At 46.2% G+C, this 17831-nt stretch overlaps 1 protein-coding gene across 2 annotated transcripts in view; it reads right to left on the minus strand.

The window, feature by feature from the left end:
* Pik3ap1 (phosphoinositide-3-kinase adaptor protein 1) overlaps positions 1–17831 on the minus strand; it is a 112562-nt gene that overhangs the window by 55928 nt on the left and 38803 nt on the right. For both annotated transcript variants that reach the window (XM_006527472.3, NM_031376.4), the window contains 2 exons: positions 3741–3877; positions 732–876 (listed from right to left, as the gene is read on the minus strand). In XM_006527472.3, the coding sequence (XP_006527535.1) occupies positions 732–876; positions 3741–3773 (178 nt within the window). In that variant the 5' untranslated portion in view covers positions 3774–3877. The remainder of the gene's footprint in view (positions 1–731; positions 877–3740; positions 3878–17831) is intronic.

Raw genomic sequence — 17831 nt, forward strand, 5'->3', positions numbered from 1 at the left:
TTTCAGTATTTGTGTGTGTGTATGTGTGTGTGTGTGTGTGTGCAAGAATGAACACTCGTGGGTGCAGATGCCTATGTAGGAAAGAGGCATAGGATCCTCTGGAGACTGAGTTCTAGGCAGTTGTGCGGTCTAATGTGTAACTTGGAACCGAACTCGGTTTTTCTGAAAGAGCAAAATGCATTCTTAACCACTGAGCCAGCTCCCTGGCCTGTTTCACTGAATCCCGCAGGCCTTGACGAACAAAAAGTAAATAAATAAAAAATTAAAAGAGGGCTTAAGGTGCTTTGTATGAAGGCCAATAGTCACCAAGGGCTAGGATGCAGGTGGTTGGAGGATAACACTTTATTCCTACCATGATGGGCTGACTTGCTCTGCGGCAGACTGTACTACGTGCTCTTCCTGGGGTGGGAGTCTATACCACCGGAAGAGGTTCTGAGGGGTGAAGAAAAACATTAAAAATACACCAACCACAAAGATTCGATTCACCAAAGAGGAAATGTGACAACCGTGAACGTGGAAAATGACGAGGTCACACTGGTAACCCAGGGCAACGAGGATGCTCTGCTCCTTAAAACATCAACTTAATGAGGCCACACTGGTAATCCAGGACATCAACTACAGCTTTTAAAACACCAACTCAGCCGTGCTGAGTGATGCTGGAGAGCCAAAGGACAGCAGTGTTTCTGAAGGCAGCTGGGTAGCACACTCTGGGTCACCACGGGGCCACTCACCTGGTGCTTTCACAGAGACCGTGTACTCATTCTCCAGTGTGCCTTCCACCCGGATGGAGGGAGAATCCTCAGGAGAGAACTCTGCTTCTGTTGATACCTTCTCGTCCAGCTTGCATCTCACAATGATATACACAGTGGTTTCTGCCTGGAGTGGGAGACAAGTTCTGGTCTCTCTCTCCCTCCTGTATCCCTTAGGGTGCTGGGTCAAAGGTTATCCCAGCACCTCGAGCCTCAGCCCACTCTCTAAGAGAAGATGGTCTGGTCTAGGGGTCTTGATAGACCAGTGCTGGCAGAGAACCATAGGCTATCAGTCCAGTGGAGGAACTTGTGGAAAACAGACTCAACATTTATAAACCTTTACGAGGATTAGACAAAAACTTTGTCTATTCTTTATTTTCATAATTTTTTAAACCTAGGGACTACAAATGTTTATTTCATTTTATAACATCTTAAAATTGCTCTTTATATACATATACATATATATACACATATACATATACATATATATACATATACATATACTTTTAGTGGTCTTATCATACAATGGGAAAAATAATGCCCATGTAGATACCATATGCTATCAAGTACCAGAAATGGGTTACATCTTTTTGAGTCATTGGCCAAAGTGGTCCCACAGACCCCTACCCCCCACCAAAAACAAACCATTGCAAGCTATTGTCAATGCTACTGTTACCTTCCACGACCTGACACTAAAACCCTATTGCTGAAGACAGATACACTCATGTCATCCAACACAGAGAGATCAAGCTGGTGCCCAGCCGGAAGCTGCACTCCTACTGACTAGCAGTCACAGTGATGGAAGGAGCGCCACTCACTACTGGAGGAGAAACGTAATCACCAATCAATCTCGCCCAGTTATGAACCCTGTGATCTGCAACATTCACATGACTACAAGACATACCGGTGTGGTAGTGGCATAAATGTTATAAGTGTAACCAACCACTTAAAAAAGGGGGGGGGTGTAATATGAAACTCCAAAATCCAAAATGCTCTAACCTGATACCACAAGCGGAAAGTTCTATACTTTGCATTTAGGTCAAAGACCAAATGCAAGGGAAGTAACATGTTCTATAAAACTATTGTCAGGCTGTGTATAACGTGCATATAAAATATAAACACACTTTGTTTTATAACATATCCTGTTGTGCATACAGAAATAATCTAACATCTCCCTAACCAAATTCAAAATCTGAGACACTTCAGGCCCTTAGCATTTTAGGTAAGAGACACTCAACTTGTCTCTTGTTTTACTCAACTTGGCAAAGATCATTTTAGATAAGACCGGTAGGGCTGGGCCCTCCCCAAAACCAGAAAGGCAAGGAGAGATCTATGGCCAGAGCCACAGATCATCCTTAGTCATTCATTCCAGGACTGTTATGTAGTCGTCATAGCAACCCTTCACAAAGGGATGCCGAAGGCTGTTCCAAGTGTGGACTTTGTGACATGAGAGGGCTGTGGCCCAGGCTGCTGCTGCGGCCACTATAACCATTCGCATGACCTGTGGCTGTCATCCTTCCTGCCAAACTCCTGGTCCTGCATCTCATCCGAGAAACATGAGGAGCCCAAAAGAACGCCTGTCAGTTCTGCAGGCAGTCAGGACCCACCACAGGCCAGACACCCTAGGCCCACAGACTCAGTGTAGGCAACTGGGATGATCCTAAGTGAGAGGGCAGCAGAGAGGGAGCAGGAAGACTTGAACAGAGTGGGATGAAGCACGCATGGGTGCCAAACACCCTTCCCACTGCACCTGGCAGTCTGACCACACACCTGTGGGAAGACACGGCACTGGGAGAGGAGCCAGAAATGTCCACATCAGTCCAGCCGTGACTGCAAAGAGGCTACAACAGGCTGGATTTAAAAACCAGGAAGTGGCCAGGTGTGGTGGTACACACCTGTGACCCCAGCTGTGGGGAGGATAAGAAAAGGGGTTCACTAGTTCAAGGCCAACCTGGGCTATGTAGAAAGACGGTCTCAAAACCTCAAAAGTAAAAATAAAAACTGAAGATCAGAGAATGGTGGGGACCAGGCTACAGCGGGCATGTCCCATGGGAAAACAAACACAAAACCAGAAAGCCTAAGCCTAATATCACAGATTCTGACTCATGAGACACCAAGAAACACCAACTTCTTTTCTCTTTAGAAACACCAACTTTTATGCCTAATTTTAAAATCACTCTGAAGTCCAGATCAATCATGTCTAAGAGTTGAATGCAACCTGAAATACAACCGACAACTCTGATGCTGGGAGCCTGTGCCCAGCACCTTGTGGTCTCAACTGCAAAGGAGAAAGTCAGATTCCCCCACCCCCACTTCTCATTTCCAATGTTCTCATGCCCTGAGGTTCTGGGAAGCCACCGTGGCAAGCTTAGCAAAGAGCTTGTATCCATGGAGAAAGCATTCTGGTGCTCTAACCTATCCAAAATGCCTCCCGTTTTAAATCAGAGAAGGAAGGACTGTGAAATATTACGATAGGGTGACTATCCCGAAGTCTCACACAACAGCTCCCTTGTGACTGACTGACAACCATAAAATGCTAGCCATACATGGCTTGGGTATTTAGGCAATCTTTCAGCAAGCAATATTGGCCAGCAAGTTTCCTCTATCAAACCTTAACACCCTCCCTGAGGCCAGGGTGGTGACCAGTAAATGAAGAAGCAGGCTCCCACAATGTGTCACCTTCTCCTTCCCAGGCTAGGCCAGCTGGAAGATATGCAGGCCTCTCTCTAACTCTGTGGCCTGCTGGTATTCTGTCTGCCCTATGTTACACACTCATGAAACAGAGTCCTTACATGGATGGCACATACACTCCCAGGTTCGATTCTCTGACTTAAAGAAGCTACTCGTGTCCGAGGTGATGGGAGTCCCGAGGGAAGGTGGTGGTTCTAATAAGATGTATCCTGATACCTTTGCACCCTTTACTGAAACAAAGGCATCTACTAGGAAAGTCGATGCCCTGATGGAGATGTACCAGGTCCCCAGGATGCCTACCCCACAGCGAATGCGGTCCGGCTGTACCACCATCAGGTTCCCAGGCGATATCTCCGGAGGCAGGTTTGTCTGCTTTGAGAAAGGAAGCTCTCTCTCGTCCTCGGGCTCCGTGTCGGTTACTGAGTCACAGCCAGAATCTATGGGACACAGGACATGACTGAATAAGAGCAGAAAAAAGAAGAACTAGTAGACATGCTTCACCTCCCCAAAGCCCCACACGTCACCGTGCAGGAAGCGGCTACACAGATGCAAGCTGAAGGGACCGGATCGCTAAAGTCACAAAAGAGGACCCAATAGGGGGAAAAAGCCAAACACTTTGCAGGCCATTGAGTGACAGAAAAAAAAGCAATGTTGTGGGGTTTCTGGAAGCTTCACCTCACTGAAGAGTGGCAAGAAAAAAAAAATGGAGTCGGGAAAGGATTGTCTACACCAGAGTAAGAAACTCTGCAGACAGCCACAGGAACTAGGGTCACATCTACCCAATGTCTCTCTGTCAGCAGCAGTAAGAAGCAATCACTTACAACATGCCTAAGGTCAGAACCCCTGGGTTCCGGGTTAGTACCGTGGCCATTCATGAGCTGGAAAAGCCAGGACAGAGACAGGGATGAGTCTCTAACTGCCAACTTGCCACTACATAGAAGCACCTGAGAAGTTAGCTTTGACTGGAATTATCCAGATCAGATTGGTCTATGGACAGATCTGACAGGGGCTGTCGTGATTTCTAATTGATGTGGGAAGATCCAGCCCACTGTGTCGGCACCATCTCCTAAGCAAAGAGTCCTGATTTTTGCAGAAGAGGAGAAATCCAGAGGAGAGGAGGCAGGAAGGCTGAGTCTAGGTTTCTCTCTGCTTTTGACTGTGGTTGCGATGCTATGCAATGTGACAGGCCACTTGAGCTCCTACTTTGGCTTCCCCTTCAGTGATGGTAACTAGAAATCGTAAGCCAGATAATCTCTTCTTCTCTAATCTGCTTTCGGTCTGGGTGTTTAATCACAGCACCAGAAACGAAACTTAAGACCCAGGCTCTGAGCAGGCAGGCAGGGGTGTGAAGATGAAGATGAAGAGGGTGTCAAAGATGGTGAGACCACGGCGAGAACCCGTAAGATTTCTCCAGCAGGGCTCTTAATAAGCATCGACTGATCAACAGGCCTCCTGGTGAAGTGAGGCCCAAGATCATGTATATACAGATGGCAAATCCACACATAAAAAGATCCACACCTATTCTATCAGAAAAAAAAATGCTAATCAAAGCAACAAGGTATACCACGGCACAGCTCTTAGAATAGTCAAGATCCAGAACAGAGATGACACCAAATGTCTTCAAGGGCATACAACACCAGGCACCCTTTGCTAGTGGGAATGGAACACAGAAGAGCCCCTTTGGAAGGCGCTTTGGCAATGTCTTACAAGATCAAATACGCTTTACCACTCAATTCTACAACCATACTCGTTTGGTGTTTTCCCCCAAGCTGTTGAAAATGTAGGTACACAGAAGAACCTGTGCACAGATGTTTACAGCAGCTTTCTCCATAGCTGCCAATAGTCGGAAGCAGCAGGCATCCTCTAGCAGCTGAACGGATTGACAAATGGCAGCATAAGCAAGCGATCATGGAACGCAGCAGTAGACAGCACTGAGCTCGTGGGGGAAACAAAAGGGGTTGGTTTTTGTCCACTGGACACCAGCTAGGCACATCTGGGGAGAGGAAATCTCAACTGAGAAACTGCCTCCACCAAATGGGCTCGTAGGCATGCTTGTGGGGGCATTTTCTTGATTCATGAATTGATGTGGGAAGGTCCAACCCACTGTGGGTGGGGCCACCCCAGGGCAACATGGTCCCAGGAGGTGTAGAAAAGCAAATTGAGCAAGCCATGGAGAGAACGCTGGTGAGCTTGGCTTTCTTATCCTTCACTGTTCGACTCCAGGTTTCTGCTTCTTCATGATGAACTGTGATGAACTGCAAGCTAAAATAAAGTCTTCCTCTCCAGGTTGCTTTGGTTATGGTGTTTATTACGGTAACAGTAAGTAAGGGAGGATGCTGAGTGGAAGAAGGCATAGAGTGTGTGGTTCCACAGACACGCCACTCTGAAAAAGGCAAAACTATTGGGGGAAAATACCTGGTTACTAGGAGGGAGGGATAAACCGTCGAGCTGCACAGATTGGTTTGTCAGGGCAGTAGATGTATTTTGCATGATCCTATAAGGTGAATATGTGCTATCATACATTTGCCCAAGTCCACAGACTAGAGAACACCAAGAGAGAGCGCACACTGTGGCATACATGACATTGATGGGTTTCTGAGCAGGCTCAGCTGTTGTAACTCAGGTCCTGCTGTGGTGTTGGGTGTTGATAGTGTCAGAGGCTGGATGTGTACGGGGCCAGAGGAGTAGGAAACTGTTGTACTTGCCACTTAATTGTTGTTGGAAATCTAGAGCTGCTCTTAAAATAGTCTTTTAAAAATTAAAACAGCCAAAAATTGCAAATCACCACAAAATAAAGGAAATGACTGGTAAAAAGATGACTCACGAGGTAGTCCTGCCAAAACAATGGGCTACTATAAAACTTCCTTTTTTAAAGATAGATTTATTTATTTATTTATTTATTTATTTATTTATTTATTTAATGTATGTGTGTACACTGTAGCTGTACAGATAGTTATGAGCCTTTATCTGGTTGTTGGGAATTGAATTTAGGACCTCTGCTCGCTCCGGTCAATCCTGCTCGCTCTGGTCGGCTCCACTCTCTCAGTCCCTGCTCGCTCTGGCCCAAAGATTTATTTATTATTATAAATAAGTACACTATAGCTGTCTTCAGACGCACCAGAAGAGGGCATCAGATCTCATTACGGGTGGTTGTGAGTCACCATGTGGTTGCGGGGATTTGAACTCAGGACCTTTGGGAGAGCAATCAGTGCTCTTACCCACTGAGCCATCTCTTACCCACTCAGCCCACTATGAAACGTCCTAATTCACAAAACTCTAAGGTGAAATTAAGATGTACTACAGATGGAAATGCAAAATAAAAATAAAGTGAATTTTAAAAATTAAAAGATGAAAATATGGATGGATGGATAAATTACCATTGACTAGGGAAAAGATTTAAGAATTGAATCTGACATTTTAGTAAACAAACAAGAGGAGATGGGGAGGAAAACAATAAAATGGAGTATATCCATGGGATGGAATTATGCAGCCATGAGAAGGAGTGAGGCGTGCATTCAGCCCATGCCAGGGATACATCTTGAAGACACCGTGTTAAGTGAAAGAAGTCAGACAGAAAAGGCCACACATCACAGGATCCCAAACCCCTATGTCCAGAATGGACAAACCTATGAAGGTAGGAGAAAGCAGGTTAGTTCTTGCTTTATCCTGAAGAGTTTGGGATGACTGCAAGAACTAAATGATGAAAATCTTAAGAACTTATTGAGACAATCACACAGATCATTGAATGTACCAAAGACCTATGAACTGAACTCTTTAAATGGGATAATACGGCATGTGAATTACTTCTCATAACACTGTTATCCAAAAACCCAATGGGAAATCACAAACTGTTTAAATTTTCAAAGTACTCGTAATGAGGCTGATCATGAGGCTGACCACCTATATGGAGAGGATGTAGAAATCTCTTTTAAAATGTCCCACGCTCAGTAAATGACACGATAGAAATACAAACCACTTCCCCACTTTAAAAAAAAAAAATAATGTCACTCACTCTGACATCAGGAAATGCAAGAGAAAAACCTTTGCTGCTATTTCACTTTCCCAAACTAAAAGACTTCATGAGTGACAGGTCCCTCAGTCAGTGGCAGGCCCAGATCTAGCAGAAGAGAAAGGAACACACACACACACACACACACACACACACACACACACACAATTCACATGTCATATGAGCCCCTGTTTAAAGAGTTTTAACGGTCTTTGGTACATTCAATGATTTGTGTGATTGTCTCAATAAATTCTTAAGATTTTCGTCACCCTGGAAAGAAATTCTATACCCTTCAGTTATTTCTCTGCAGTCATCCCAGACACTTTAGGATGAAGCAAGAACTAACCCGCTTTCTTCTCCCTTTATAGGTTTGTCTGTCCTGGACATAAGTGTTTGGAATCGTGTCATTCCACCTCCAGTCTTTGTATCAGGAAAAAAAAAAAACCAACAGAAAACAGTCTGAGAGAATATTAAAAGCATTCCTTTAGGCTGGATATGGTGGTGTACACCTTTAATCCCATAACTCAGGGAGGCAGAGACTAGAGTATCTATATGAGTTTGGGGCCAGCCAGGGCTACAGAGTGAGACCTGTCCTTAAAAACAAAAACAAGCAAACAAAAAAGACCCACATTATTTTCCAATATTTTCAAGAGACACATTAAGAAAGAATATAAAATTATGTGTTTCATACTACAGGTTTTCCATTTTACTAAATTCATCTTCGGAAGTCAGAAGAAAACCTATGTGACATTTTCCTTCCTTCCTTCCTTCCTTCCTTCCTTCCTTCCTTCCTTCCTTCCTTCCTTCCTTCTTCCTTCTTCCTTCTTCCTTCCATCCATCCATCCATCCATGCATCCATCCCTGCTTGTACTTTTACTTTTTCCACTGTGAGAAAGCCCCGCTTTAATTCTGGAATCGGGTGATGAATCTGACTCATTATCCTGCCACGAGGCCAGCGGGACCTAATGAGACAGACCCCTAAGGCCAGCCCTCCAACAGGCCCCTCAGCGATGATGCTTTAGGGAGCTACAGCCACCAGCAGTGTGGTTCGGCAAGTCAGACAGGAAGTCATTTACTCTATCAGGCTACTGCTGCTGGAGACTAACAAGCCATAGAGATCTCTGTGTCTCGGGACACTGCAGACAGAGAAGCTGTGTCTCAATGGGGTCACTTCAGCAGATTCAAAGCTTCTGGCCAAAGAAAAGCCAACTCAGCACTGTCACCACCTGAAACCACCCCATCCAGGGCAATGACCCCAAGCGTCCCTGCCTGATCAAGGTGGTCCCTCTTCCATCCCTACCAGAAGATGCTGCTGCTGCTGCTGCCTGAATCAGCGTCAAAGGTCCTGGTGAAAGTACCAGAAACCCAGCATCCACCCACGACCAGCCTAGAACAGTATTAAGACGCCAGGAGACTCTCTGCTGTTTTTTTTTTAAATATTTTTTTATTACGTATTTTCCTCAATTAAATTTCCAATGCTATCCCAAAAGTCCCCCATACCCTCCTCCCCAACTCCACTATCCACCCATTCCCACTTTTTGGCCCTGGCGTTCCCCTGTACTGGGGCATATAAAGTTTGCGTGTCCAATGAGCCTCTCTTTCCAGTGACGGCCGACTAGGCCATCTTCTGATACATATGCAGCTAGAGTCAAGAGCTCCAGGGTACTGGTTAGTTCATAATGTTGTTGCACCTACAGGGTTGCAGATCTCTTTAGCTCCTTGGATACTTTCTCTAGCTCCTCCATTGGGGGCCCTGTGATCCATCCAATAGCTGACTGTGAGCATCCACTTATGTGTTTGCTAGGCCCCGGCCTAGTCTCACAAGAGACAGCTATATCAGGGTCCTTTCATCAAAATCTTGCTAGTGTATGAAATGGTGTCAGCGTTTGGAGGCTAATTATGGGATGGATCCCTGGATATGGCAGTCTCTAGATGGTCCATCCTTTCATCTCAGCTCCAAACTTTGTCTCTGTAACTCCTTCCAAATGTAGCAGAATCACTAGGCTTTCAGGAAGTCTATAGCACACTGGGAAGTGGGAAACTATATACGCTGTACAGCCAGTTTCCCCAAACCTTGTCTTCAGGAAACAATTGGCCCAAATTCTCGTATTCAACAAGAACAACCGAACAACACGATTCACCCTTTGCCTTACTTACTGCCAGGTCGCTCACAACTGACTTGATTCTTAAGCACTTCCATGGTCTTTATTGGGAGTTCTGGGTGTTTTTGTTGTTTTGTTTTGCTTCGTTGGCTGGATGTGTCTGACTGTAGTCCAAAATGGCTTCAAAGTCCCACTCCTCGTACCTCACCCTCCTGAGTGACAGGATTACAGGTATCTTAACCTCTTTTACCTTCTTGTCCAGGTCCCTGAGCTCAGCTTTTTCTCATTTCCATGCTGTGTTGAATTTCGGAGGTTATTTCAAATCCTCTGTGTGTGGGAATCGTTGTAGCCCTCACCTACCTCCCTTCTGTGACTTTATGTTTAAACTGTTCATTCAGATGAAAACGCCTTTAAAGCAGGACTGCAGCACACTGGGGAGCATGCTCACCAGGCTGTAACTGGGTCCGGCCACAGGATGTTGGTACTGTCTGGGTATGCAACTGCTCTGTGGCTAGATAGTGCTATGCTGAGTTAAGGCAGACCTAAGGGTTCTGTGCATATTGCGTGCAGTAGAGAAATCAGACGGGAGATCCAGGTCCTTCGATGCCACAAATCCCCCAACAGTCTCTGCAAAACAGCCTCTGAGCCACACTCACAAGCACCCTCCCTTCTCAACAAACCACACTGACTTTGACTAAGTGAATCTAATCCATGGAACGTTTATGGTTTTTTTGACTTGCATTTGCCTCTTGTCCATTTGTTTTGCTTTTAGAATTGAGACAGAATGAGAAGAACCGTATGTCTCCACAGGTTTAGACAGTCCTTCCACGCGCAAAATTCACAGTACTTCTTTCCTTCCTTTAAAAGGGAGCCTACGGGGGGGCGGGGGTGGGGGGGGGGGCTGGTGAGATGGCTCAGCGGTTAAGAGCGCCGACTGCTCTTCCACAGGTCCTGAATTCAAATCCCAGAAACCACATGGTGGTTCACAACCACCCGTAATGAAATCTGATGCTCTCTTCTGGAGTGTCTGAAGACAGCTACAGTGTACTTACATATAATAAATAAATATTTTTTTTTAAAAAAAAGGGAGCCTACTTCTTACTGACTTCAGGGAGGACTACGAGTTTTTTCCGACATAGTCAGCACGGGTAGTCAGACCCGTGACTGAACCACACTGAGTAGCTTCCCCTAGGCAAGAAGGCTGTGGACACATTCACTACCTTTCAGTGAGTGGCAAGGTGACTGACTACTCATTGGTCTCTGTGTCACCCTCCCCGCCATCCTGTGAGATGGGAACCAGCATCCTCTTTTCATTTTAAAGATAAGCATTCCGTGCCTGGAAGGGAGGAAATAGCAGGGCTGAGCATCGAGCCGGGCCCAGCGGCTCTGCGCTTCCTTCCCTGTGGGCAGTAGAAGTCAGCGTCACGAGTCTTCCTCAGCTGGGCTGTGACTGCGCAGCTCATGAGACATGACTCGCACCTCCACTGTCTCAGAGGCCTGGTGGTGCCGTGGTGTTGTGGGCACTGCTGTTTGCAGTTCTGTGACCTCCTGCCAGGGCCAAGGGCACATTCCACAGGCAGGGGTTAAGTCAAGAGGCAGTGTATACCAGCTGGACCAATCAGTGTCCTTCGTGGGCACGTGGCCTCTGGCCCACAGCTGTACTCTCTCTTTCTGGTTAAGCTTTCCCACACAGCACGGATGGCCTCTTTCATGAACCCCTGGCGTCTCTCAGTCTGTACATCAGAGCACAGGTCAAAGAATGGTACCTACTGATCTGGGAGGGCCTCTCTCAGACTACGCAAGCTACGTTCTAATATGATGGGATGCTATCCTTTGGGGAAGTATAAACAAATATTGCTCTCAAAACCAACAACAAATGCCACAGTTGTACATTTACGATATGCCCAGGACCACACAAAATATAATCTGTTTTATCACAGCTGGGAGGCAGGTGTGATCCTGCCCGTTTCACAAATATAACTAAGTTATCCAAGTCACACAGTGAATGCTATATGGAAATATAACCTCAACTCCACACTTTAGACACTGACTTACACACTGATGACCCGAGTTCGATCCCCGGGACCCATGTGATGAAAGAAGAGAACTGAGTCCCACAAGTTATCTCTGCCCCCTGCACACGTATGCGCATTCACACACACACAGGCACACGCACACGCAAATTATTAATGTAATAGAGAATTGCAAAAAATATTCAGTTTCATGTCTTTCAATTCTCCTATGTCAAGAAGAAAGCCTTAGGGGGGGCTGGAGAGATGGCTCAGTGGTTAAGAACACTGACTGCTCTTCCAAAGGTCCTGAGTTCAATTCCCAGCAACCACATGGTGGCTCATAACCATCTATAATGTGGTCTGATGCCCTCTTCTGGTGTGTCTGAAGACAGCTACTGTGTACCCATATGCATTAAATCAATCAATCAATCAATCAATCAATCTTAGAAGAAGAAGAAGAAAGCAGCCTTGGGGCTGGAGCAATGGGTCATCAGGCAAGGCACTGGTTGATCTTCCAAAGGACCCGAGTCACTTCCCAGCACCCACATGACAGCTCACAATTGTGACTTCAGTTCCAGGGGGGGCTCAATGCCTTATTCCAGCTTCTTAAGGTACCGCATGCACATGATGCACAGACACATATTCAGGCAAAATTAAAATAATATAAGTAAATAAAAGCTAAAGAAGAGCAAAAGGGGAAGCCATTTCTTCATCCCGGTAAGAGGACATTGTCAGACTCCTCTGACCCGCTTAGCTCCCTCTGCACCATGAGGGGGCCAGTCCATAAGCTCACAGCCTTCCCTGGGCATCCAGATGAAGAGTTTAGTATGGATGTTTGGTTTTATTAGCTTATTATTTTATGCACCTCTCTACATCAAAACACTAGTTTTTCTTTCATTTACAGTAGCAAGGTTTACTTTAAAAGAAGCCTACTTGGATTATAAATATGAATTGTCTTAAGAAATCATTAAGTACAATAAACACACTCAGGGCAAGAATAGTTGAGAGGGTTCACATGATCTTGTGGATGTAATCAATGTCCTTGAATTTTATGCTCAAAATTGATTTAAATGACAAGAACTATGATACGTATGTTTTGCCAGAATAATATACCCAAGACCACTGAATTGCAGATTTTAAAGGGTTCACTGGATGCTCTGTGTATTAAATCTCAATAAAATTGGCTTTTGAAAACATTAGGACTATGACATGAAAATAAGGCAAGAAATCCCATCATTGATTCACAGATTACCGAATGGTCAAGGGAAGCTGCATTATGCTATACTTCCCCCATTTGCTAACATTTATTACTTGGAGTTTTTGCTCTGCCTTGGGAGCCAGGCTGGGTTCAAGTTCAAATCCCTCCTGCTCCAGCCTCCCAAGCACTAGGATAACATGCAGCATCGCGTCTGGCTATTTGTGAAAAGCTGAAATAAGATAAAGTCAAGATGTGAAGGCAGAAAGAAGGCTCAGAGCTGGAGAGATGGCTCAGTGGTTAAGGAAGAAGGCTCAGAGCTGGAGAGATGGCTCAGTGGTTAAGGAAGAAGGCTCAGAGCTGGAGAGATGGCTCAGTGGTTAAGGAAGAAGGCTCAGAGCTGGAGAGATGGCTCAGTGGTTAAGGAAGAAGGCTCAGAGCTGGAGAGATGGCTCGGTGGTTAAGGAAGCAAGAGCTCATTAAATTATTCTAAGTTTTGGATGATGAGGAAAAAGAAAGTTACCAGAGAAGGAAGCTAAAATGATGACCTTCAGCAGAACTAGAGCTTTCTGTCGACCTAGTCAAAACAGGAACGAAGCAGAAAGGGCTTGGGGCCAAGCTGAACATGTGTCTCTGTCTGTGCGCTGGAAAGGGGTGGGGGTTGGGGGGGGCAGTTCCACAATGTTCCACAATCTGACTTGCTACCCCATTTTCTAAGGCCATACCAGGTGTCCACTGAACCGGCATGTTCTGGCACTGACCTGGGTCCCATTGTCTTGGCCCTTAAGGAGCTTAGCTGAGTAGGAAGATAAGGCTCTGTGTGAAATATGGTGAGACATTTTGCACAGCAAGACTGCAAATAGAGCTAAATGAGGTGAGTTTAATGTCCCAAACTGCTATGAGCTGTGTGGACACACTACAAATGGGACCAAAGTTTAAAGAAGCTTAAATAAAATGAAAGGAGCATTAGTGAACAGAGAGGTGTGCTTGGTTAGTGTAAGTCACAGAATTTTGGGAGAGCGAGCTCAACCTTCTAAGAGAAAGAGCAGCATTTTTCAGTGATGTTAATGACATCATAACTCCTTCCATTTCCCCAGTGAACACTCACTGCTACCAATGGCCACTCAAAGCCTATGCAGGGGCCACCAAGACATGGAAGGGTAAGAAAATGTGTGTCCTTGCTAGTGACAGACCTCCATATCTGAGGGCAGGAAAGACTGTGTGCCAATGTGACTGGAGGCACAAAGGTGTGGCGGGCAGGTGCTGAGCAGCTGCTGCAGGAAGCAGTTTGGGGCGCCTTCCACACGGGAGGCTGTGAGGAAAGGAAAGCCTCCATATTGAAGACACCATATTGAACATCAAGAGAGATTCAAAATACAATGTTATGTGGCTTTAAAAAAAAGTTAAAGGCTTTATTTTGTTTACATGGTTTGTTTTTCTTATTTGTTTATTTTGTTTTGTTGGTTTGGTTTTCTAAAATAGGGTCTCCCTCTGTAGCTTTGCCTGGCCAAAGCGATGGATCCTCTTGCCTCTGCCTCCCTAGTGCTGTCATTACTGATGCGTAACGAGAACGTGCCAGCACCCTTGCAGTCTGGTCAGAACTGAGAAGGGGAGTGGCTGACCACCCCATCACACTCCTGCAAACTTTACCTTCAAATGCATGCAACAGCACAAACTGGTGGCCAACGGTGTTACCAAGCCAACATCCTGCCTGATCTGCTTCAGGAACAAATAAGATGCTATAATTAACCAATGTCTGAGAAACTACCCTACAAGCACGGTCTGAGCTTGCTTAGAAAAATTATTCTTAATAGGGCTATAGAGTCCTCCAGTTCACACTACCTTCACCTCATTGTTATTTGCTGGTAGCTTAGAAATGTGGCATCCTGGCCGTTGTGTCCTTGGAGAGCACAAAAGCCCTCAAGGCTGGCTCAGACCCCAGTGCCTAAATGAATAGACTCAAGTGAAATTGTTCACCTTAGCTGAGGCACGAGGAGAGTGGCTGGCATCAGTGACACTCTACAAATACAGAGTTTCGGTCTCTTCCCTGCAGCTTCCTGGCAAGCACTGAGATACCTTGCCATTTTCATTGTCACCCACCGGACTTTCTTAGCCTACCCACCCACCCACCTTGATTAATGGGTATTCAATTTCCCATTCTACCAACCCCTTTCACTTACAGAACTACCCCAAAGAGTAACCATGTACACAGCTGGCTAAGAGTGAGCAGCTACTTCCAGTTGTCAGAAACTTTCACACTTGGTGGAAGGGGCTGGTGCCTGCCAGGCTCTTACCACTAAATGTGGCATTAAAGTCGGGGAAGGAAGGAAGTGAGGATCATGTTTTGGTATGAGAGTAAGTTAACTATGTTGATACTTATCATTCTATTCTTCATCTTCATCACCCCTCTCATACCCATGATGTCAAACTACTGAGTAGAACCCTAGGGACTCAACTACAGCTTTAAATATAGTCAGGGCAGCCGATGTACCTCCCTGGATAGAGACAAGGAGAAAGAAGAGGAAGAAGAGGAGGAGGAAGAAAAGGAGAAAGGATGAAGAATAAGAGGAGAGGAAGAAAGGGGGAAGGGAGGGAGAGAGGAAGGAAAGAAGGAATCCATTCTTTCTCCAGTCTTCAGGTTGACAGTGTTCCTGGCTCTTGGAACCTGGTTGACTCCCCTGCCATTCTACCCTGCTTCACCATCTGGGCGTTCTGCTCCAGCTGCAGAATCCTGAGACTGTCTGGCTTCACAGCACATCTGTATTTGCAGTATTGGACACAGCACATCTGTATTTGCAGTACTGGACACAGCACATCTGTATTTGCAGTACTGGGCAAACCGTAATCCTCTGCACAACTGACCCAGGTCTTTTCCAGCGCACAGAGGCGATTATATATTTTTGCTACTCTTGCCAAGTAATCCATTTGGTTCTCTTCAAGGTACATAAGGTACAAAATCAAGGGGTCACCCAAGAGGAGATGGGACCTCAGGGCTCTGTGGCCTTTACACATCGTCAGTCTACAGAAACTGTTCAAAGTGTTAGATTTGGATGGTTTTTGGTTTGCTTTTTCAAGCGAAGTATAACAGCTCTTCTCTTCTCCACCTGGCCCTACCTGCTCTTCAGCTTGAACAAAAATAGCACCAGGCTACCATGACAACCAGAGCGTGTGCTGGCCCTGTCCACTGAGGATAGATATGCCTATGGCTCTCCGGGCCCTTTGCCCATCGGAGTTGGGGCCAGGGTCCTCCAACCTCCCAAATCCAGTCCTCAGAAAGCATTCCAGTGTAGTAGGGTAGAGTTACTCCCTCCTCATCAGAGAGCTGAGAGTTTATCCAGAGTTCTCTACCTACCCAGTGGAGCCTCTGAACTTTTGTGTGTTCTTTTCAGTGTTCTCAGGCACCTGCGACAGAGGTGACCGTTTTGGTTTTTTGGTTTTTTGCTTGTTTTTATTTAGCTGATGAACCAAGGGAGGCAGGGGCTTGTGGGCTCAAGCTAGTCCCGAGCTGTTGGTGGAAAAGTCAGGACCTCAGGTCCGGTTGACAGAAAAGCAAGAGGCAGTGCTGCTCAGAAAACAGAACCCCAACAGGTGGAGAGGACTGACGCTGAGCCACAGTCAGACGAGTCCTAGTGTAAGCCTGGGTAGCAAGAAGGGGAAATCTCCTTCCCCTTTCTAAACAGGTTCATAAATGCCCGTTTCTGTCCCAGACTCGGCATCTCTCGGGTTGCCTTCGTGAGCCACAGACAACTCAAAAGGGCCCTGGAAAACTCTCCTGCCCTTAAGGTCCTTGCCAGGGTCTTGGGATGATGCCCCACCAAAGAGGTAAGGGCTGGCGGGGGGGGGGGGGCTTAGGGCCCCTGCTTCATTGCTCAGGAAACCCCAGTGTTGCTAACAAAGCGAGAGGCACCACGGCCCCCCCAGGCCCCAGCCTAGAGGCTTCCTCTTTCTTCATCTGTTTCCGACACTTATAAATGTGCTTCCTCTCTTTATGTAAATTTGGTTTAAATGGCACAGCGAAGTCTTGTAATGAGGCCATTAATAACTGGTCTTTTAACAGCCTCTTCTCGGCTTCCTGATTCAAGAATCAATTCTAATCTAGACAAACGGTGATGTCTGGATTTACTGGTGTAAGGACAGACAAATGGGCTTTGTTTGGGGCAGGCTGTGTGTGTAGCTTATTTTTACTCAGCCAAGTGAAGGCCGAAGGCAGGCCTTGAGAGTAAAACCAAACTTAGAAACTCCGTTCCTTTTGCGCCTCCACAGCCCAGTGGAGAAACTTCCAGAAAGGCACAGGAAGGCTTTTTCTTTTCCATTCAGCTGACCCCCTAACCTGACTCCTAGCCTCCAGGCAGCTGAAGCCAGAGAACTGGTTGGCCAGTTTCACTTTCCGTTTCTAAGGAGGGCCTTTCTGTCCTTCCCTCCTTGTGAGAAATGCTGTCTTGGCTTCTCAGCATGATCACAGTGAGGTGAAGTGTAGTGTTCCTTGGGAAAGGATTAAAGAAACACAGATTGAGCCACTTCAAATTCTGTTTTAAGGGCTGGTGAGATACTTGGCTGATAAAGGGGCTCGTCATCAACCAGACGACTTGAGTTCAGTCCCTGTGCCCTACATGTTAGGACTGAAGTGACTCCTGGAAATTGGACACATGAACCTGGTGGCCCATGTCCCCACCCCAACTCCCTGTCTCTCTCTCTCTCTCTCTCTCTCTCTCTCTCTCACACACACACACACACACACACACACACACACACACACACACACGTGGGCACACACGCACATGAGGGCACATACATCACCCTCCTTCCACCATCACCACCAAATAAAAACCTTCAAAATTTTTTAAGTTAAAAGCTGTAACTCTTTTAACCCAAGATCTTTTAGCTGTGCCCTCCCCCACCCCCAATAAAACCTGGAGGAGACCAAGACTCTAAAGACTTACTCTTTCCCAGAGCATACACACTTACTGAGAGGCTCTGGAAAATAAGTCCCCTCCGGCCACAGAAGCCTGGACTCCAGTCCCATCTGTCCTCTGCCAGGTTTTCCTGAACTTTAGCCTTTTCTCTCTCACAGCC

Source organism: Mus musculus, chromosome 19, assembly GCF_000001635.26.
Source record: "Mus musculus strain C57BL/6J chromosome 19, GRCm38.p6 C57BL/6J".
In the NCBI taxonomy this organism is placed as follows: domain Eukaryota; kingdom Metazoa; phylum Chordata; class Mammalia; order Rodentia; family Muridae; genus Mus; species Mus musculus.